The sequence below is a fragment of the Schistocerca serialis genome, chromosome 5 (genome assembly GCF_023864345.2).
Source record: "Schistocerca serialis cubense isolate TAMUIC-IGC-003099 chromosome 5, iqSchSeri2.2, whole genome shotgun sequence".
Lineage (NCBI taxonomy): Eukaryota > Metazoa > Arthropoda > Insecta > Orthoptera > Acrididae > Schistocerca > Schistocerca serialis.
In genome coordinates this window covers 401,207,845-401,224,097 of record NC_064642.1, presented here as the reverse complement: position 1 = coordinate 401,224,097, position 16,253 = coordinate 401,207,845, and the positions used below count along the sequence as shown (strand labels likewise).

Below are 16,253 nucleotides of genomic sequence, written 5' to 3'. Positions count from 1 at the left end.
ATTTCTTAAATCACGGAGTGTTTGACTCTCGTTTAAAACTTAACACTTTGAGGAATAGCCACGTAGAAGAATTTCAAGCTGAGAAGACAAGACGTTAATGACATTATTTAAAATATTTCTGGCACATTTGTGTGATGCATCTTAAAAGTGTAACACATGTAAAAAAGACCAGTATTATATGTGAAAGCTTAGCTTTTCTTGCAGCTTATTAATCTTAAAGACTCAATATTATATGTGAAAGCTTAGCTTTTCTTGTAGCTATACTGTGTGCATTAATTTAAAACTTTAACTTTCCCTATTTGTGTGTTCACACTACTTTACAGGGATGTTGCTATCCGCTGACTACGTCACATGTCCTATGCTCTGAATATCTGCTGTCATCGGCTGGCGAGATCACGTGACATGAGCTATGACTGGCTTACAAAAACGCATTTCAGTCTTTATTTCAATGTTTCAGAAACTAGCATGTGCTTCAAATCTATACTTTCATAATATGAATACAAAAATATGCAGCATATCATAATAAGAAAATATGCAGCATAAATGTTGCTGCAGATCACAGATCTTTCCAAAACTTTATTGCCGAGTGTTTTTGTTCTCTGAAGTTCCACCTCTACCATTCAAAGGATTGATATTTTTACAATCCAAGGGAAAGTACACTGTCACTTATCATGAAAAAAGTGTATTTTTCATCTTCGAAGAGGTATATTTTCACGTGGGAAAGTGTTTTTAACCGGGAAATCTGGGAAAAATCTAGATAACATACATGCATTACTTAATATTTTTCATGTAAAATTATGTCTTCTTGCACAAGATTTCAAAACATGTTGGGAAATTGTGTCCACATTCCCACTCCTCTCCCCTAGCCTTCAACATCTGGTCGTGACCACAGTCTAAAGAAGTGGGATAGGTTGAAGGGTGAAGCCACGTTAGAATAACTTTAGAGGCTCCTCAGTCTTCAGGAATTTATTAAGTTTTGTACCGCTGAGAACAACCAAGCCCATTGTAGATGATGTGTAAATGTGACTGCTGGTGATGTGATTATTAAAACATTAATCTTTGTAGTTTTGTAAAAAGAATGTTAAGTAGCTAGGTCACCACCAGTGAATAGGGTTTGTGAATCCAGTAATTTCGTGAGTTAGTACCGTTATGAGTTCAGGAATCGCAGACGCTTTAACTCATACATAACCTTATAATTGTTTAAAAAAAAGAGGGAGGGACAATTGCAGTGACATTGAAGTTTCAGTGGCGGTATCAGTATAAAATTTTCTTTGGTTTCCAAGCCACAATATGTCAGAGATAAAATGCTGGTTTTCAATGATTGTCACAATCTTCTTCAGCAGTCAGCTACTGACAGAAAAGATAGTGAATATCGTTAAAAGGTCGAGCTTTGCTTTAACGCGTGCATGACATGACATGAAAACTGAGAGAATTTTGTTCTGCAGTTGTGTAATGAAGTATAGAATAAGTTCAGAATAATGTAAGATGATGCTAAAACACACACACACACACACACACACAGACAGACAGACAGACAGAGAGAGAGAGAGAGAGAGAGAGAGAAGAGAGAGCTACTGAACAAACTTTCCACAAATCTGAAAAGGAAAATGGACCACTTGTAAGAGGGCTCCACATATTTATTCTTAACACAAGCATTCTAGTAAAAGATAATCATTTGCTTCCATTACATGCTAATTTGTTAACTGTTGAAACCTGTCATTGTTTCATGATGTATACTACAATGAAGATCTGTTTATACAAAATAAGTTGCCCATGAACAGTTATGATGTGGGGAGAACATGCAGTAATCACTTGTGACATACTTTTACAGAGTCCACAGGGTGCCAGCCCTTCAACTCTTTCCCCAACAAGTCTCGCATCGAGGCCCACGGGTCGGTTTTCATTCACTGGTTCGCCTCAAGACTCCCAAGGTCCTAGTCCGGGCCATTCACCCAGTGCAAGACGAAGGCATTATCACCAGCCTCATCTGCAGAACCTTGTCATGGGTGGCCCACAGAGTCCTGGTTCACTAGCGCAGGCTACGGTAAGTGATTAAACTTTACGTATTGAACAACATATTCAAAGGTTTGGAATGCTATTTCAAATGGTTGTAGTTATTATTTGTATATATGAAGTGAGGGTGTTGACATGTAGAACATTTCCACTTCTGATACAGTTGACAGTGTACACATCAGTTACCACATCAGTGGAGTTTTAGGAAGTGTTTCGAAAACAGTTCATAACTGCAAGTCAATGACTGTAAGCAATACTGGAGACAGAAAGATGAGGGAATGATGGGAAGTGGAGTGATTCATTTAGTCAAAAATTGAGGGTGAAGTTGGTGGTGGTGGTGGTGGTGGTGGTGGTGGTGGTGGTGGTGGGGGTAAAGATACAAGGGGAAATGAATGTTTATGAAGTATCTGAGAAGAAATTAACTATCATTGTGGAGTTGTCATTTGTTACTTTTACAATTTGTACCATGATAAAGTGTGCATGTTTCTTAAATTTAGGGCTAATGTCTGATGTGAAAACACTCCATTAATATGATTGATGATTATTCTGGCACCCACTTAAGTGTGTGAATAGCCAGATGCCAGTGTACTGAGAGTTGGTGTGTGAGTAAGTTGGGCACAGAAATCCCAGAGATATGTGCGAGGCTTGGTCAGATTGAATGTTAGTGCTACAGAAGTGCTGCTGTTGTTATGGTCTTCAGTCCTGAGACTGGTTTGATGCAGCTCTCCATGCTACTCTATCCTGTGCAAGCTTCTTCACCTCCCAGTACCTACTGCAACCTACATCCTTCTGAATCTGCTTAGTGTATTCATCTCTTGGTCTTCCTCTACGATTTTTACCTTCCACTCTGCCCTCCAATACTAAACTGGTGATCCCTTGATGCCTCAGAACATGTCCTACCAACCGATCCCTTCTTCTAGTCAAGTTGTGCCACAAACTTCTCTTCTCCCCAATCCTATTCAATACTTCCTCATTAGTTATGTGATCTACCTATCTAATCTTTAGCATTCTTCTGTAGCACCACATTTTGAAAGCTTCTATTCTTTTCTTGTCCAAACTATTTATCATCCATGTTTCACTTCCATACATGGCTACACTCCGTACAAATACTTTCAGAAACGACTTCCTGACACTTAAACCTATACTCGATGTTAACAAATTTCTCTTCTTCAGAAATGCTTTCCTTGCCATTGCCAGTCTACATTTTATATCCTCTCTACTTTGACCACCATCAGTTATTTGCTCCCCAAATAGCCAAACTCCTTTACTACTTTAAGTGTCTCATTTCCTAATCTAATTCCCTCAGCATCACCCAACTTAATTCGACTACATTCCATTATCCTTGTTTTGCTTTTGTTGATGTTCATCTTATATCCTCCTTTCAAGACACTATCCATTCCGTTCAACTGCTCTTCCAAGTCCTTTGCTGTCTCTGACAGAATTACAATGTCATCGGCAAACCTCAAAGTTTTTATTACTTCTCCATGGATTTTAATACCTACTCAGAATTTTTCTTTCATTTCCTTTACTGCTTGCTCAATATACAGATTGAATAACATCGGGGAGAGGCTACAACCCTGTCTGACTCCCTTCCCAACCACTGCTTCCCTTTCATGTCCCTTGACTCTTATAACCACCATCTGGTTTCTGTATAAATTGTAAATAGCTTTTCGATCCCTGTATTTTACCCCTGCCACCTTCAGAATTTGAAAGAGAGTATTCCAGTCAACATTGTCAAAAGCTTTTTCTAAGTCTACAAATGCTAGGAACGTGGGTTTGCGTTTCCTTAATCTAGCTTCTAAGATAAGTCGTAGGGTCAGTATTGCCTCACGTGTTCTGATATTTCTACAGAATCCAAACTGATCTTCCCGGAGGTCGGCTTCTACTAGTTTTTCCATTCGTCTGTAAAGAATTCGTGTTAGTATTTTGCAGCCGTGACTTATTAAACTGATAGTTCGGTAATTTTCGCATCTGTCAACACCTGCTTTCTTTGGGATTTGAATTATTATATTCTTCTTTAAGTCTGAGGGTATTTCATCTGTCTCATACATCTTGCTCACCAGGTGGTAGAGTTTTGTCAGGACTGGCTCTCCCAAGGCTGTCAGTAGTTCTAATGGAATGTTGTCTACTCCCAGAGCTTTGTTTCGACTCAGGTCTTTCAGTGCTCTGTCAAACTCTTTACGCGGTATCATATCTCCCATTTCATCTTCATCTACATCCTCTTCCATTTCCATAATATTGTCCTCAAGTACATCGCCCTTGTATAGACCCTCTATATACTCCTTCCACCTTTCTGCTTTCCCTTCTTTGCTTAGAACTGGGTTTCCATCTGAGCTCTTGATATTCATACAAGTGGTTCTCTTTTCTCCAAAGGTCTCTTTAATTTTCCTGTAGGCAGTATCTATCTTACCCCTAGTGAGATTTGTCCTCTAGCCATCCCTGCTTAGCCATTTTGCACTTCCTGTCGATCTCGTTTTTGAGATGTTTGTATTCCTTTTTGCCTGCATCATTTACTGCATTTTTAAATTTTCTCCTTTCACCAATTAAATTCAATATTTCTTCTGTTACCCTAGGATTTCTACTAGCCCTCATATTTTTACCTACTTGATCCTCTGCTGCCTTCACCACATCATCCCTCAAAGCTACCATTCTTCTTCTACTGTATTTCTTTCCCCCATTCTTTGTGAGTTGTTCCCTTATTCTCTCCCTGAAACTCCATACAACCTCTGGTTTAGTCAGTTTATCCAGGTCCCATCTCCTTAAATTCCCACCTTTTTGCAGTTTCTTCAGTTTTAATCTACAGTTCATAACCAATAGATTGTGGTCAGAGTCCACATCTGCCCCTGGAAATGTCTTACAATTTAAAACCTGGTTCCTAAATCTCTGTCTTACCATTATATAATCTATCTGAAACTTGTCAGTATCTCCAGGCTTCTTCCATGTATACAATCTTCTTTTATGATTGTAGAATCAAGTGTTAGCTATGATTAGGTTGTGCTGTGTGCAAAATTCTACCAGGTGGCTTCCTCTTTCATTTCTTACCCCCAATCCATATTCACCTACTACGTTTCCTTCTCTCCCTTTTCCTACTGACGAGCTCCAGTCACCCATGACTATTAAATTTTCGTCTCCCTTCACTATCTGAATAATTTCTTTTATTTCATCATACATTTCTTCAATTTCTTCGTCATCTGCAGAGCTAGTAGGCATATAAACGTGTACTACTGTGGTAGGCATGGGCTTCGTATCTATCTTGGCCACAATAATGCATTCACTATGCTGTTTGTAGTAGCTTACCCGCATTCCTATTTTCCTATTCATTATTAAACCTACTCCTGCATTACCCCTATTTGATTTTGTTTATAACCCTGTAGTCACCTGACCAAAAGTCTTGTTCCTCCTGCCACCGAACTTCACTAATTCCCACTGTATCTAACTTTAACCTATCCATTTCCCTTTTTAAATTTTCTAACCTACCTGCCCGATTAAGGGATCTGACATTCCACGCTCCAATCCGTAGAACGCCATTTTTCTTTCTCCTGATAACGACATCCTCTTGAGTAGTCCCCGCCCGGAGATCTGAATGGGGGACTATTTTACCTCCGGAATGTTTTACCCAAGAGGACACCATCATCATTTAACCACAGTAAAGTTGCATGCCCTCGGCAAAAATTACGGCCGTAGTTTCCCCTCGCTTTCAGCCGTTCACAGTACCAGCACAGCAAGGCCGTTTTGGTTAGTGTTACAAGGCCATATCAGTCAATCATCCAGACTGTTGCCCCTGCAACTACTGAAAAGGCTGCTGCCCCTCTTCAGGAAACACATGTTTGTCTGGCCTCTTGACAGATACCCCTCCGTTGTGGTTGCACCTACGGTACGGCTATCTGTATCGCTGAGGCATGCAAGCCTCCCCGCCAACGGCAAGGTCCATGGTTCATGGGGGGGAGGCACAGGAGTGCTATGTGTGTGTAATATATGCTGCTCAGTAAAACTTGAGAAGGACAAGATATATAAAGTAACAAAACATATTAGCAACTCGGTGGAAATGAGTGAAAGTGCAGGGGCATGTTTCCAGAGGTCTCCCAGCTGGGCACAGCAAACTGGACATCACATTGCATGAGGTCAGTTTGACTGTAGGGCCTAATGAGGCCAGCTTCTCAACATGAGGCAGTTATAGGAACAGGAAAGACAGTGTGTATTAATGAGCAATTATGGTGCACTGTGCTGGTGGTCTTCATTACAACTTGGCCCAGAGGCAATATTTGGATGAGATGTCTGGGGGAAGAATATCGAGGAAACTGGAAGGAGGGTGAAGCGTGACGAGTGTAGCTGACGAATTAGGTATTGCCCACAGCATTGTTTCATGTACATAGGGAGCAGTGCTGCCAGAAGGAGAGGAGATTGGTCAGCCATAGTCAACTACAGCAGCAGATGACCATTACATTGTGTATTAGGCAAGAAGGGACTTGATTCAAATAGCAGCTGCTGTTACAATCATGTTTAACAGGACTACAAGGATACAATTCATGCACCCATGGTGGTATGACTGCATGAATGTGATCTCTCAGCCCGATGACCAGTTTGTAGTGGTTAATAAAAAATAAATGGAGAAGAGAGACCGTGAAAAAGGGAAAGAATGAAAAGCAAATCGGACTTCGTATTGCAGAAAAGCTATCGTACTTCGTGATTCGGAAAAGCTATTGTTGGGGTGGTCCTTGTGGTGTTTTCGAGCAAAAATTAAACCAATTTCCACTACAAAAATTATTGAAAAAGAACAGAGAATAACAAAATGTAACTGACAGGGGGAAATGGCGTAGATAAGAGTTCATCCTTTACCATGTTAACATGTCTTCTTTCATGCGGCTTCTAGGTCTTCAAAAATCTCCTACTTCATTTCTGCGTGAAAAGCCTGCTCCGAAATCTTGCAATCGTCCAGGACTCACTAATTTATACAAATAAAAATAATCTTGATACTGAATGCAATTTAATTTACTTTGCTACTTCCATCCTCCGAATTTCATAACTTCCACAATATGTCTACACATTAAAATCAGATCAAGACTAGCTAATAAGTTTTTTTGACATCTTCATCAGGTCACGTCTGCCTTAAGCTTCGGCTATCAAGAGACCAACAAGAAACGGATAGAAAAACAAAAAAGAGTTACAATTTTAGTATTTTCTCTGCCGTCGAGTGCTCATATCGCTGCGACGGCACAATTCATGTCTGAGGGAACGAGTGCAGCGCGGCGAAATTCAAAGTCCCGCTACATCGCCCCCTCGACTGTCACGCTAAAACATTTAGCGTGGCAGGCTAGCAAACCTAAAAGTCAATACATGTATATTTTCATTGGAAAGGCCACGTGCATCCATAGGGGATAAACTTTGCCAACACTTACTTTCTAAACCTATATACTAAATACAATTATTACAGTTTTGATCCTTTTTACACAATTAATATACATTTACATACAGTTTGTTTGAACAAGCTGTTCGCCAGCGCAGTTAATGTTGTGCGCTGCCAGCGTTGGTTTCCCAATGCATCTCTGGCAGTACGTAGTCTTTGCGCATGCGCAATAGCATCACTGAATTTCGCGTGCGGCAGTTTCAAAATTGCTGTGTTATGACAATCTTGCACAGTATTCACTTTCACATAGTGTTCATTACAAGTTGTTATTCCAGCATAAATGGCGTGTTAAGTCCGGTGACACCATAAGATTGAGCATGTGCGTGATCTGAAGCAACGTCCATATCTTCTGTTACGACACAACACTCCAGGTCCTTGTGCGTTTTCATGACTATTGTTCCCGGGGCATATATGGTCGATGTAGTTTTTATCCTCCACATCGCCTACGACAGGTGCTGAGTTTATTGTCTCCAAAGCATCTGAAGGCCGGCCAGGAACAACGGCGTCGATGCTCGCAAAGGTAGGTGTATCATCACGTTGTTTACACTCGCCAACAAACGTTCATTTGCAGTGTGAAAATCCCCATTATTGTCGAAGTAAATTGCAGTTTATATTGGTTTACAAAGAGTTATTTGGTTTATGCACCATAAGTTTCACAAATAACACAAAAATCGTCGTTTATAACGTTGAAAGTTTAACACAGTTTGCAATACTTTTTTGCCATATTTACATTTTAACAAAGTTCACTGTGTCCCAGCATGTTTACATAGTTATTTATGAAAGCTTACATTTCGTGGTCACATTTCAAAATATGTTGACAGTATGCAAAGTTTTAACACATATACAAATACATATAAATTTACAAGAATATGCATGTGAAATATTTACACCAAAAAAAAATTATACTAAGTCCCATTAGCTTTCTTTTATTGGGGTATTAATTTTTTTTATTCAGGTTTGGGCGTGCCAAGGGATATCAAACTTAATATATAACGCACGGGCTTTCCTTCATTTATTATTTATCTATTTCTTTTGATTCCATATCTTGGCTAGTGGTTGGCCAGGCTTGTAATGCCATCAATATTCATGTCTTTTTTATTCATACCTGAAAGTTTACTGTCACACAATATATTCTTACATTCCACAAACAAACAATACCCAGCTGCAGGAGGTAGTAGGATAATGGAGAAAGAAAAAAAGGTAGAATGGAAGAAACTATTCACTACCTATAAACTACCAAATCCTACAGCTAATACATAAAAAGAGAACATAATACATTATAACGTTTGCATCACCTTCAAAGGGCGTGTGAAAGGAGGTGCTTACCATTTACCAAATCATGTCCTTACGTCAAGTCTGTGTAGTGTAACATCATGATTCTCTGTTTGTGTTCTGACTGTTCATATGACTAAGTGTATTATACATTAACATATCCTTGCATGAGTAAATCACATAGCTGCTCAGTACTTCCTCGATATCTCCACTTCTTGTGGATACCGTCTATACAAATGGAAAATATATCTCATAGAGATTGTCTCTCTCATAATGTGTATTATACAATGACATATCAAATTTCCTCTCAAGAGTTCAACCATGAACTTTCTTCTACTTTAATGAAGGTTAAACATCATGTATGTTGTGTGTGTGTATATATATATCATTTCTTTCTATAAAACATAAATAAAGAACATAGTATTATAATTGACAGTAAAATGTCTCTTTCTCAGTGTCCTTTGCTCGACGTTGGTTGCACGGGTGGTCACTGCTCCTTTGCACTTACCTTGCATTACCTGAAAAGTCAAATGTTGTCTTCAAAGTAGATGTAATTTTGTCATCTGTTCGCTTAAGTGGAGGTGTTGTACGAGTCGCAAAAACAGCCTTAATAACTCTCCTATCTTTTGCTTCCTCAGGGTTTTCTGTTGTGTGTAAGTATAATAAAGGCTAACATGGCACTAAATTTCACTTTCGTAAAAAAAATGTTATACAAATGTATCCACATGAGGGCTGTGTAAAAACTATATTTCAACTGAAGTTCCTTAAAATATCATTCTCCTGTCTGAACACGAACTATAAATGTTTTCTTCCACACAATGGCTTAACAAAACTTAATGAAAGGTTACTAAGTTACACTTCTGAAATGAATTAAAGCTAATTTGTTTCCAAGTTACATTCTTACTACACTTCTTTTAACAGCTGTAATCATCATTACGCTCACTCTGCTTTTCTTGCATTCGTTCATTTTCAAGGGCACTGTGAATAGATTCACACTTAATGTCTTGTACTCACGTGTTCTAACTCAACACAAATGTTTTCTTTCAAACTGAAATTCTTATGTAATCGTAAAGATGTAGGCTGTTTACTCACTTCTCTATGTTGCACAATATTACCAAAACACTCTCACTCATTCCTTACTCACATATTCATCATAATATATATATCCTTATACATTAAACACATTCTTCATCAGACATTAATATATCACATACGTCGGGCCATTTGGCACTTCCATTCTCATAAAACTCCAATAATATTTTCCTCAAATAATCTGTCTCCATCAACTACTTCACAGTAACGTACCTTCTTATATTAACTTAAATATTAACTCATTCATACTGATCATTCATTCTTACATCCTCATTAATTCTGCTACATACCTATGTCATTACTGATCACAATAGCTATTATCTCCTGTCATTAGAGTGCCTTGAAATAACTAACTAATTGTTGAGTCACCTTATAATTTACAATTAACAACAAATGTAACCTGTGTAGATCTCATTCCTATATGAAAATCTTTTCTCATTCAGTAAGTGTACTCACCTGGGTTTACATTCTCTTCATAATTATGTGTACAAGTGTAACTGCAGTATATAATTTCCATAAATTAACATTTGTTTTCTTAGGCTGTATAACTTAATGTTCGTGTATTCAATACAAATATTTACGATCTCGTTTTCACAGCAACTTGCTCATGTTCAACTTAGTTATCATTATATTATGTTGTTTTATTACACAAAGGGTTTCAAATGTCTGTGGGGATGCAGCTCCCTCGGCTTGTGAGATAACGGGTATTCTAGGGAGTAACAACCTGGGTGAGGTATGCTTGCTATTCTGAAAGGACCTGAATATAATAGCTGCCATTTTCTGTTCAGTTGTTTTAATTTTGTAGACTTGGGATGTGAACGCAAAAGAACAAGGTCATCAACCTGATAGGTTTGTTAATTCCTGTTTTGCTGTCATTTTGTCGTCGTACCTGAGGAAACAAACCGTCTCAGCCGTTGCGCTCTTACAAAACCTCACTACCAAAGCACGAGCGCTTAGCTCGGTCGTCGACTGTTTTCCGTCGTCTGCTGTGTTTGGCCGGTTCATTGACCAGCTCCACTGTCGGTGATTGTTAGGATTGTTGTTGTTTTGGTGGTAATTATGTCTGTTATATGGCATGTTCCTGTCAAAGTAGCCCGAGTTGTACCGGTTATTCTCACGTCTCCTATTGCGGTTGTTGTTGTACTGTCTGTGATTTTCATTTTGCCTGTAGTTACCATTTTGATATGGGTGATAATTATTGTTCTTGTTATTATTATTCCATGAATTTCTGCGGTTGTTCCTACCGTCATACACGTTTCCATTTGAATATGTTGCGCGCGCAGGCATCGTATTGTGTCGCGGCGCGGACGGATGGTTCCTCCAACCACCGTCCCTACGGTTCCTTTGGGGTGGGTGCTGATTTTGGTTACTAATATGCGTAAAATTTGAATGGCGTGAATCGCCTCTGTAAACTACGTCCATTTGATCTAAGAAGTTCAAGAAAGTCTTAACGTCATTCTCCGGTACTCCTATTAATCTGTCTCTGTATGGAAAGGGTAAGTGGCTCTTTAAAGTGTCAATTATCGCTGGCAAGTCAGCTGGTTTGGACCAGTACAGTGTCTTGTCTAGGTACCTCTCAAAGTATTGTCTTAATGTCTCTTTTTTAGGGTCATAGGTCTCGGGGTTGCACACTTCTCTCCTTAGACTCTGTTGCTCATTCTCGGCCCAGAATTTGTCCAAGAAGGCTTGTTCGAACTGTTCAAACGTAAGGCACCGCCGTTTCATAGCGGCACCCCACTTAGCTGCTCGTCCTCTCATGAGATTGGTGACGTATCTGATTTTATCGACTTCTGACCAACTACGTAGAAAAACACCGTCAAATGATCTAATAAACACAATAGGGCGGACTTTGTGCTTGTCCTCACTGGAAAATGTCTGGAAATACCCATGTCTTACAAATGTGTCATCGGCCATGCCGGTTGGCATAACTGTATTGATGTGGTTTGTGTCAGTTGCTACTCTAGGTGTTGTATCGTAATATTGCTCGTTTGGTGGAAAAGAAGGTGGCACATTGTAATTTTGATTGGAAATAGGTGATTCCACAATAGGTGTTGTGTCTGTGTCATTAGCCATGGTTTTAGCTGTTCTGTCATTCCCTGACGATGCGTTTGCACCAATCGCCAAACACGGCACAACATTGTCTCGTAATTTTGTCACTTCGTCTTCTATGTGTTTTGTCTCGTCTTTAACATGTGTCTTTGTTTTCGAAAGTATGTCCTGTGTAATTGTTTCACGTTTCTTGCCCAGATAGTCGTCACACAATTTACATTCATGTACAATTCTCTCGGCCATGTTGGTGTCGTCGTTTAGTGACGCGAGGTCCGCTCGGTCTTCTAATTTTTCTATCTTTTCTTTGAGGTGGGTTTGTTCAAGAACTACCATTGTGAGTTGTTGGGTAATGTTTCCCACTTCTTCAGTCAGCTTTTCTTGGGTGGAGCTAGCTGAAGTGTGGGCCTGAGCTAACTCTTCCACACGGGTGTTCACTTCCTGCTGCACATTAACTATTTGAGTTAACTGATTCTCACATCGGGCGATATTGTTTTTTGTTTCATGTGTGAATGTAACCAAAGTTTCTTCCTGTTTAGTGACTCGGTCGGACAATGTCTCAAATCGCTGGCTGAGCTGTTGAGTGGTGTTATTTAATTCTGTCATCTGTTTTGTCGTTCGTTCAAAATTTTCGGTCATAGTACGGTTTAATACGTCAAATTTTTCGTCGCTTTTATCTAGCCTTTGTTTAAAGTCCTGACCAAGTGCGTCCAGTTTTGCGTCAATTTTCTGACTAATGTCTCGTTTCATGTCTGCAAATAACTCTAATAGTCGGTCCAATTTGTCAGTTTCCTGCATCCGATTTGTGTCACATTGCTGAATTTGTCTCATATTCGGTTCTGACATTGATGTTAACAATGGCGCTGACGGTCTAGTCTCGCGTCCATTCCACATTTCGTCATTTAAAGTCACCATCTGTGTATTATCACAAATGTTGCGAGTTTGAGGCAAAATCATTGCATTGATCTGTGAACTCGTCCATGGAGGGAAACGCGGACTTTCTTGTTGGTTGAAAGATGAATCTACTTCACTTAACTCATCTGCCGAAACTATCTCTACCTTACCGCGTTCCGTTGTAATAGGATGTATAATCGTAAGTCAAAAAGGGAATAATATAAGTCTGGTTAATAAAGATTTGACTCAAATTTAGGATGAAATATTTTCTCGTCAAATGTAAATGATTCCTCTATTGCAAACAATGGTTGAGAAAGATGCAGCAGGGCGGACAAAATTTTTCGTAACAAATGACTGTTTGGCAGTCAAATTCATGATCTTCATATGTTACAACAATACTATAATTACCACAAACTACAATAGAGATAGATAATTTTGGAAAAATCTAGAAGAAAACTACAGGATGTTTGGAAAAGGAAAAATGGATTCTGCAGTTGGCTATTGAATGTTTGAATGAAACATAATTGTGTGACTCACCATTAAATTTTCTGGCCTGCAGCGGCTGGTCAAACACTTCTGCGTAAATCGTATTCGTCAAAATATGGATTTTCTTAATACATCTCCATCGGATAATCACCAAAAGGTCTCAAAATAACAGTTTTGCATCAATATATGCCATGAAAAGAAAATAGATTGAATTAGTTACAAAAATTCTTTACAATATTGTTGTATAATCATTTGCTTAGGTACAACAAAGTTGCTGTTTTCGTTACCCTTTAAACTTCAGGATTTTTGTTTATTCTCTGTTGGGAAAAAATACAAATTAAGGTTTCAAATTTGCTCAAAAACTACACATCCGAAAATTGCGTCCTGTCACGGTCGCCAGTTGTAAAAAGCAAATCGGACTTCGTGATTCGGAAAAGCTATTGTTGGAGTGGTCCTTGTGGCGTTTTCGAGCAAAAATTAAACCAATTTCCACTACAAAAATTATTGAAAAAGAACAGAGAATAACAAAATGTAACTGACAGGGGGAAATGGCGTAGATAAGAGTTCATCCTTTACCATGTTAACATGTCTTCTTTCGTGCGGCTTCCAGGTCTTCAAAAATCTCCTACTTCATTTCTGCGTGAAAAGTCTGCTCCGAAATCTTGCAATCGTCCAGGAATCACTAATTTATACAAATGAAAATAATCTTGATACTGAATGTAATTTAATTTACTTTGCTACTTCCATCCTCCGAATTTCATAACTTCCACAATATGTCTACACATTAAAATCAGATCAAGACTAGCTAATAAGTTTTTTTAACGTCTTCATCAGATCACGTCTGCCTTAAGCTTCGGCTATCAAGAGACCAACAAGAAATGGATAGAAAAACAAAAAAGAGTTACAATTTTAGTATTTTCTCTGGCGTCGAGCACTCATACCGCTGCGACGGCACAATTCATGTCTGAGGGAACGAGTGCAGCGTGGCGAAATTCAAAGTCCCGCTACAAGTATGTTGTGTTCCGTTGATACCTACACATTGACAGAATGGTTTGCAGTGGTATCAAGAGCATAGGGACGGAACCAATGAAGAATGCAGTTGCGTGGTGTTCTCAGATGAGAGCATATTTAATATGCGTAGTGATGCTGGACATACCTTTGTATGGTGAGAGATGGGAGCAAATAACACACCCTGGAACACTGTCGAACATAATCATTTTGGTGGTTCAGGTGTTATCGTGTGGGGAGGCATAATGTTGGATGGGCACGCTGACCTCCAAATCTTTGAACACAGTGCAATCACCGGACAATTTTATTGTGAGACTGTACATATTCCCCATGTGTGTCTTTTCAGAGGTGTTTTGAGCCCGGGCTTAATTTTTTTTTTCTATGACAATTGGCGGACCACATTGAGCAGTACAGGTATAGGAGTTCTTGGAATGAGAGGATATTTGGCAAATGGACTGGCCTGCCCATTCCCCCAACTTACAGAGCACCAAGCACACGTGGCATGTGTTGGAGAGATGTATTGCAGCGTATTCATGTGCCCCAATGATTATCCAGCATTTGTCAACCATCTGGTGGAGCAAGTGAACACCTTACCCCAATATTTCTGTACCAACTTTCTCGACAACATGAGAGCATGTTGCAGAGCATGCATTGCATATCAATTTCTGTTACATTCTCTATTGCACTGCAGTAGTTCTTTTTATGTATGGAGAAAGTTTTATTGGTCTATGTTACTTGGCAGCAGTGCATCGTCTGGAAGTTACTTTTGCGCTTAAGTTTTGCGCACCAGTGTGTGTGTGTGTGGGGGGGGGGGGGGGGTTGTTGAGTGGGGATGGGATGGGATGGGATGTAATCAGGGTGCTGGCTCAGAGAAATTTATGACTTTATTGAGGTATCTGTAAATATCTGTTTCACATTTAAAGAAGATGCATGTTCATCAATAAATATGATTATTGGTTAACTGCATTGGATTTATTTAAAAGCTTGACACATTTTTAAAAATGTGTTAGTTGTCACAGTAATTCGAGACTTCAAGCAACTTTCCAAACACATGAGTAATGAACAAGAAATTAAATAAATTTCATGGCACTGAAAGACTTATTAACTCTTCAAAAAGTATCCAGCAGCTGAGAGAAGATGTACTTCAGTGACAGGTACATGAAAAAGCAAAATTCTAAACTCCAGCTTGCTGTGTATACAAGTGCTGGCACATCTGATTCTTCAGTGTACCATCACGTGTAAGACAGGGTTGTGTCCTCTATCTCCAACTGCACAATATCTATCCCGAACATATCATTAAGGGAGATCTTGATGGTTGGACTAATGCCGTTGGACTAATACATCCGCTATTCAGCAACTCGGTATTTACACGCATCCTTCTTCTTGTGTCAGACAAAAAATTCTCCAGTTCTTGGCCATATTGTTAAAAGAGGTGGGGAAAATTCAGAGAAAAAAATTATGGAAGGAAAGACAGAGAGCACAAAACCGAGGGGCAGAGCTGTGAGCAGGTTTATAGATCAGATAAAGATCTCCAGTTTACCTCTTCAGCATGCTGTAAAGAAGCTGGTAATCATTCAGGATAAAGACACTTGGTTCATAAGGTTGCAGCACTCACAATGCGCGTGATAACTTGTAGTGGTCATGGTGAAGCAGAAGAAAATAGAAATCACCTTTGATACAAATGCAGCTTAAGAATGGAATATAACATTGTTTTCAGAGAATTGTCGTCATTCTATGACTGTCTCTCTCTTTAGTGACAGTTTAATAATCTGATATTACTAACTAGCATTAAGTGTAGAATCTGTTTGGCTTAATAGCTTAACACTGCTGTGGATAGCCTTAGAAATGCATCACTTTTAAACACAAATTGCTCATTATGGAACAGTAGTGAAGTCCCACTACATGCTGCTTGGAGTAAACTTCAGACTGATCTGAGAGATAGTGATACATTTCTTCACACTGAAAGTTGCAAGCCAATAAATTCCAGAGTGGATGCCAAGTCTGCTGTAAGCAATATACAAATAGTCCCAGTTTTATA

At 39.2% G+C, this 16,253-nt stretch overlaps 1 protein-coding gene across 2 annotated transcripts in view; it reads left to right on the top strand.

Annotated features, from left to right (window-relative positions):
* Positions 1-16,253, top strand: part of LOC126481180 (CREB-regulated transcription coactivator 1-like) — a 388,693-nt gene that overhangs the window by 169,146 nt on the left and 203,294 nt on the right. For both annotated transcript variants that reach the window (XM_050104753.1, XM_050104752.1), the window contains one exon: positions 1,832-2,044. In XM_050104753.1, coding sequence (XP_049960710.1) covers positions 1,832-2,044 — 213 coding nt within the window. The remainder of the gene's footprint in view (positions 1-1,831; positions 2,045-16,253) is intronic.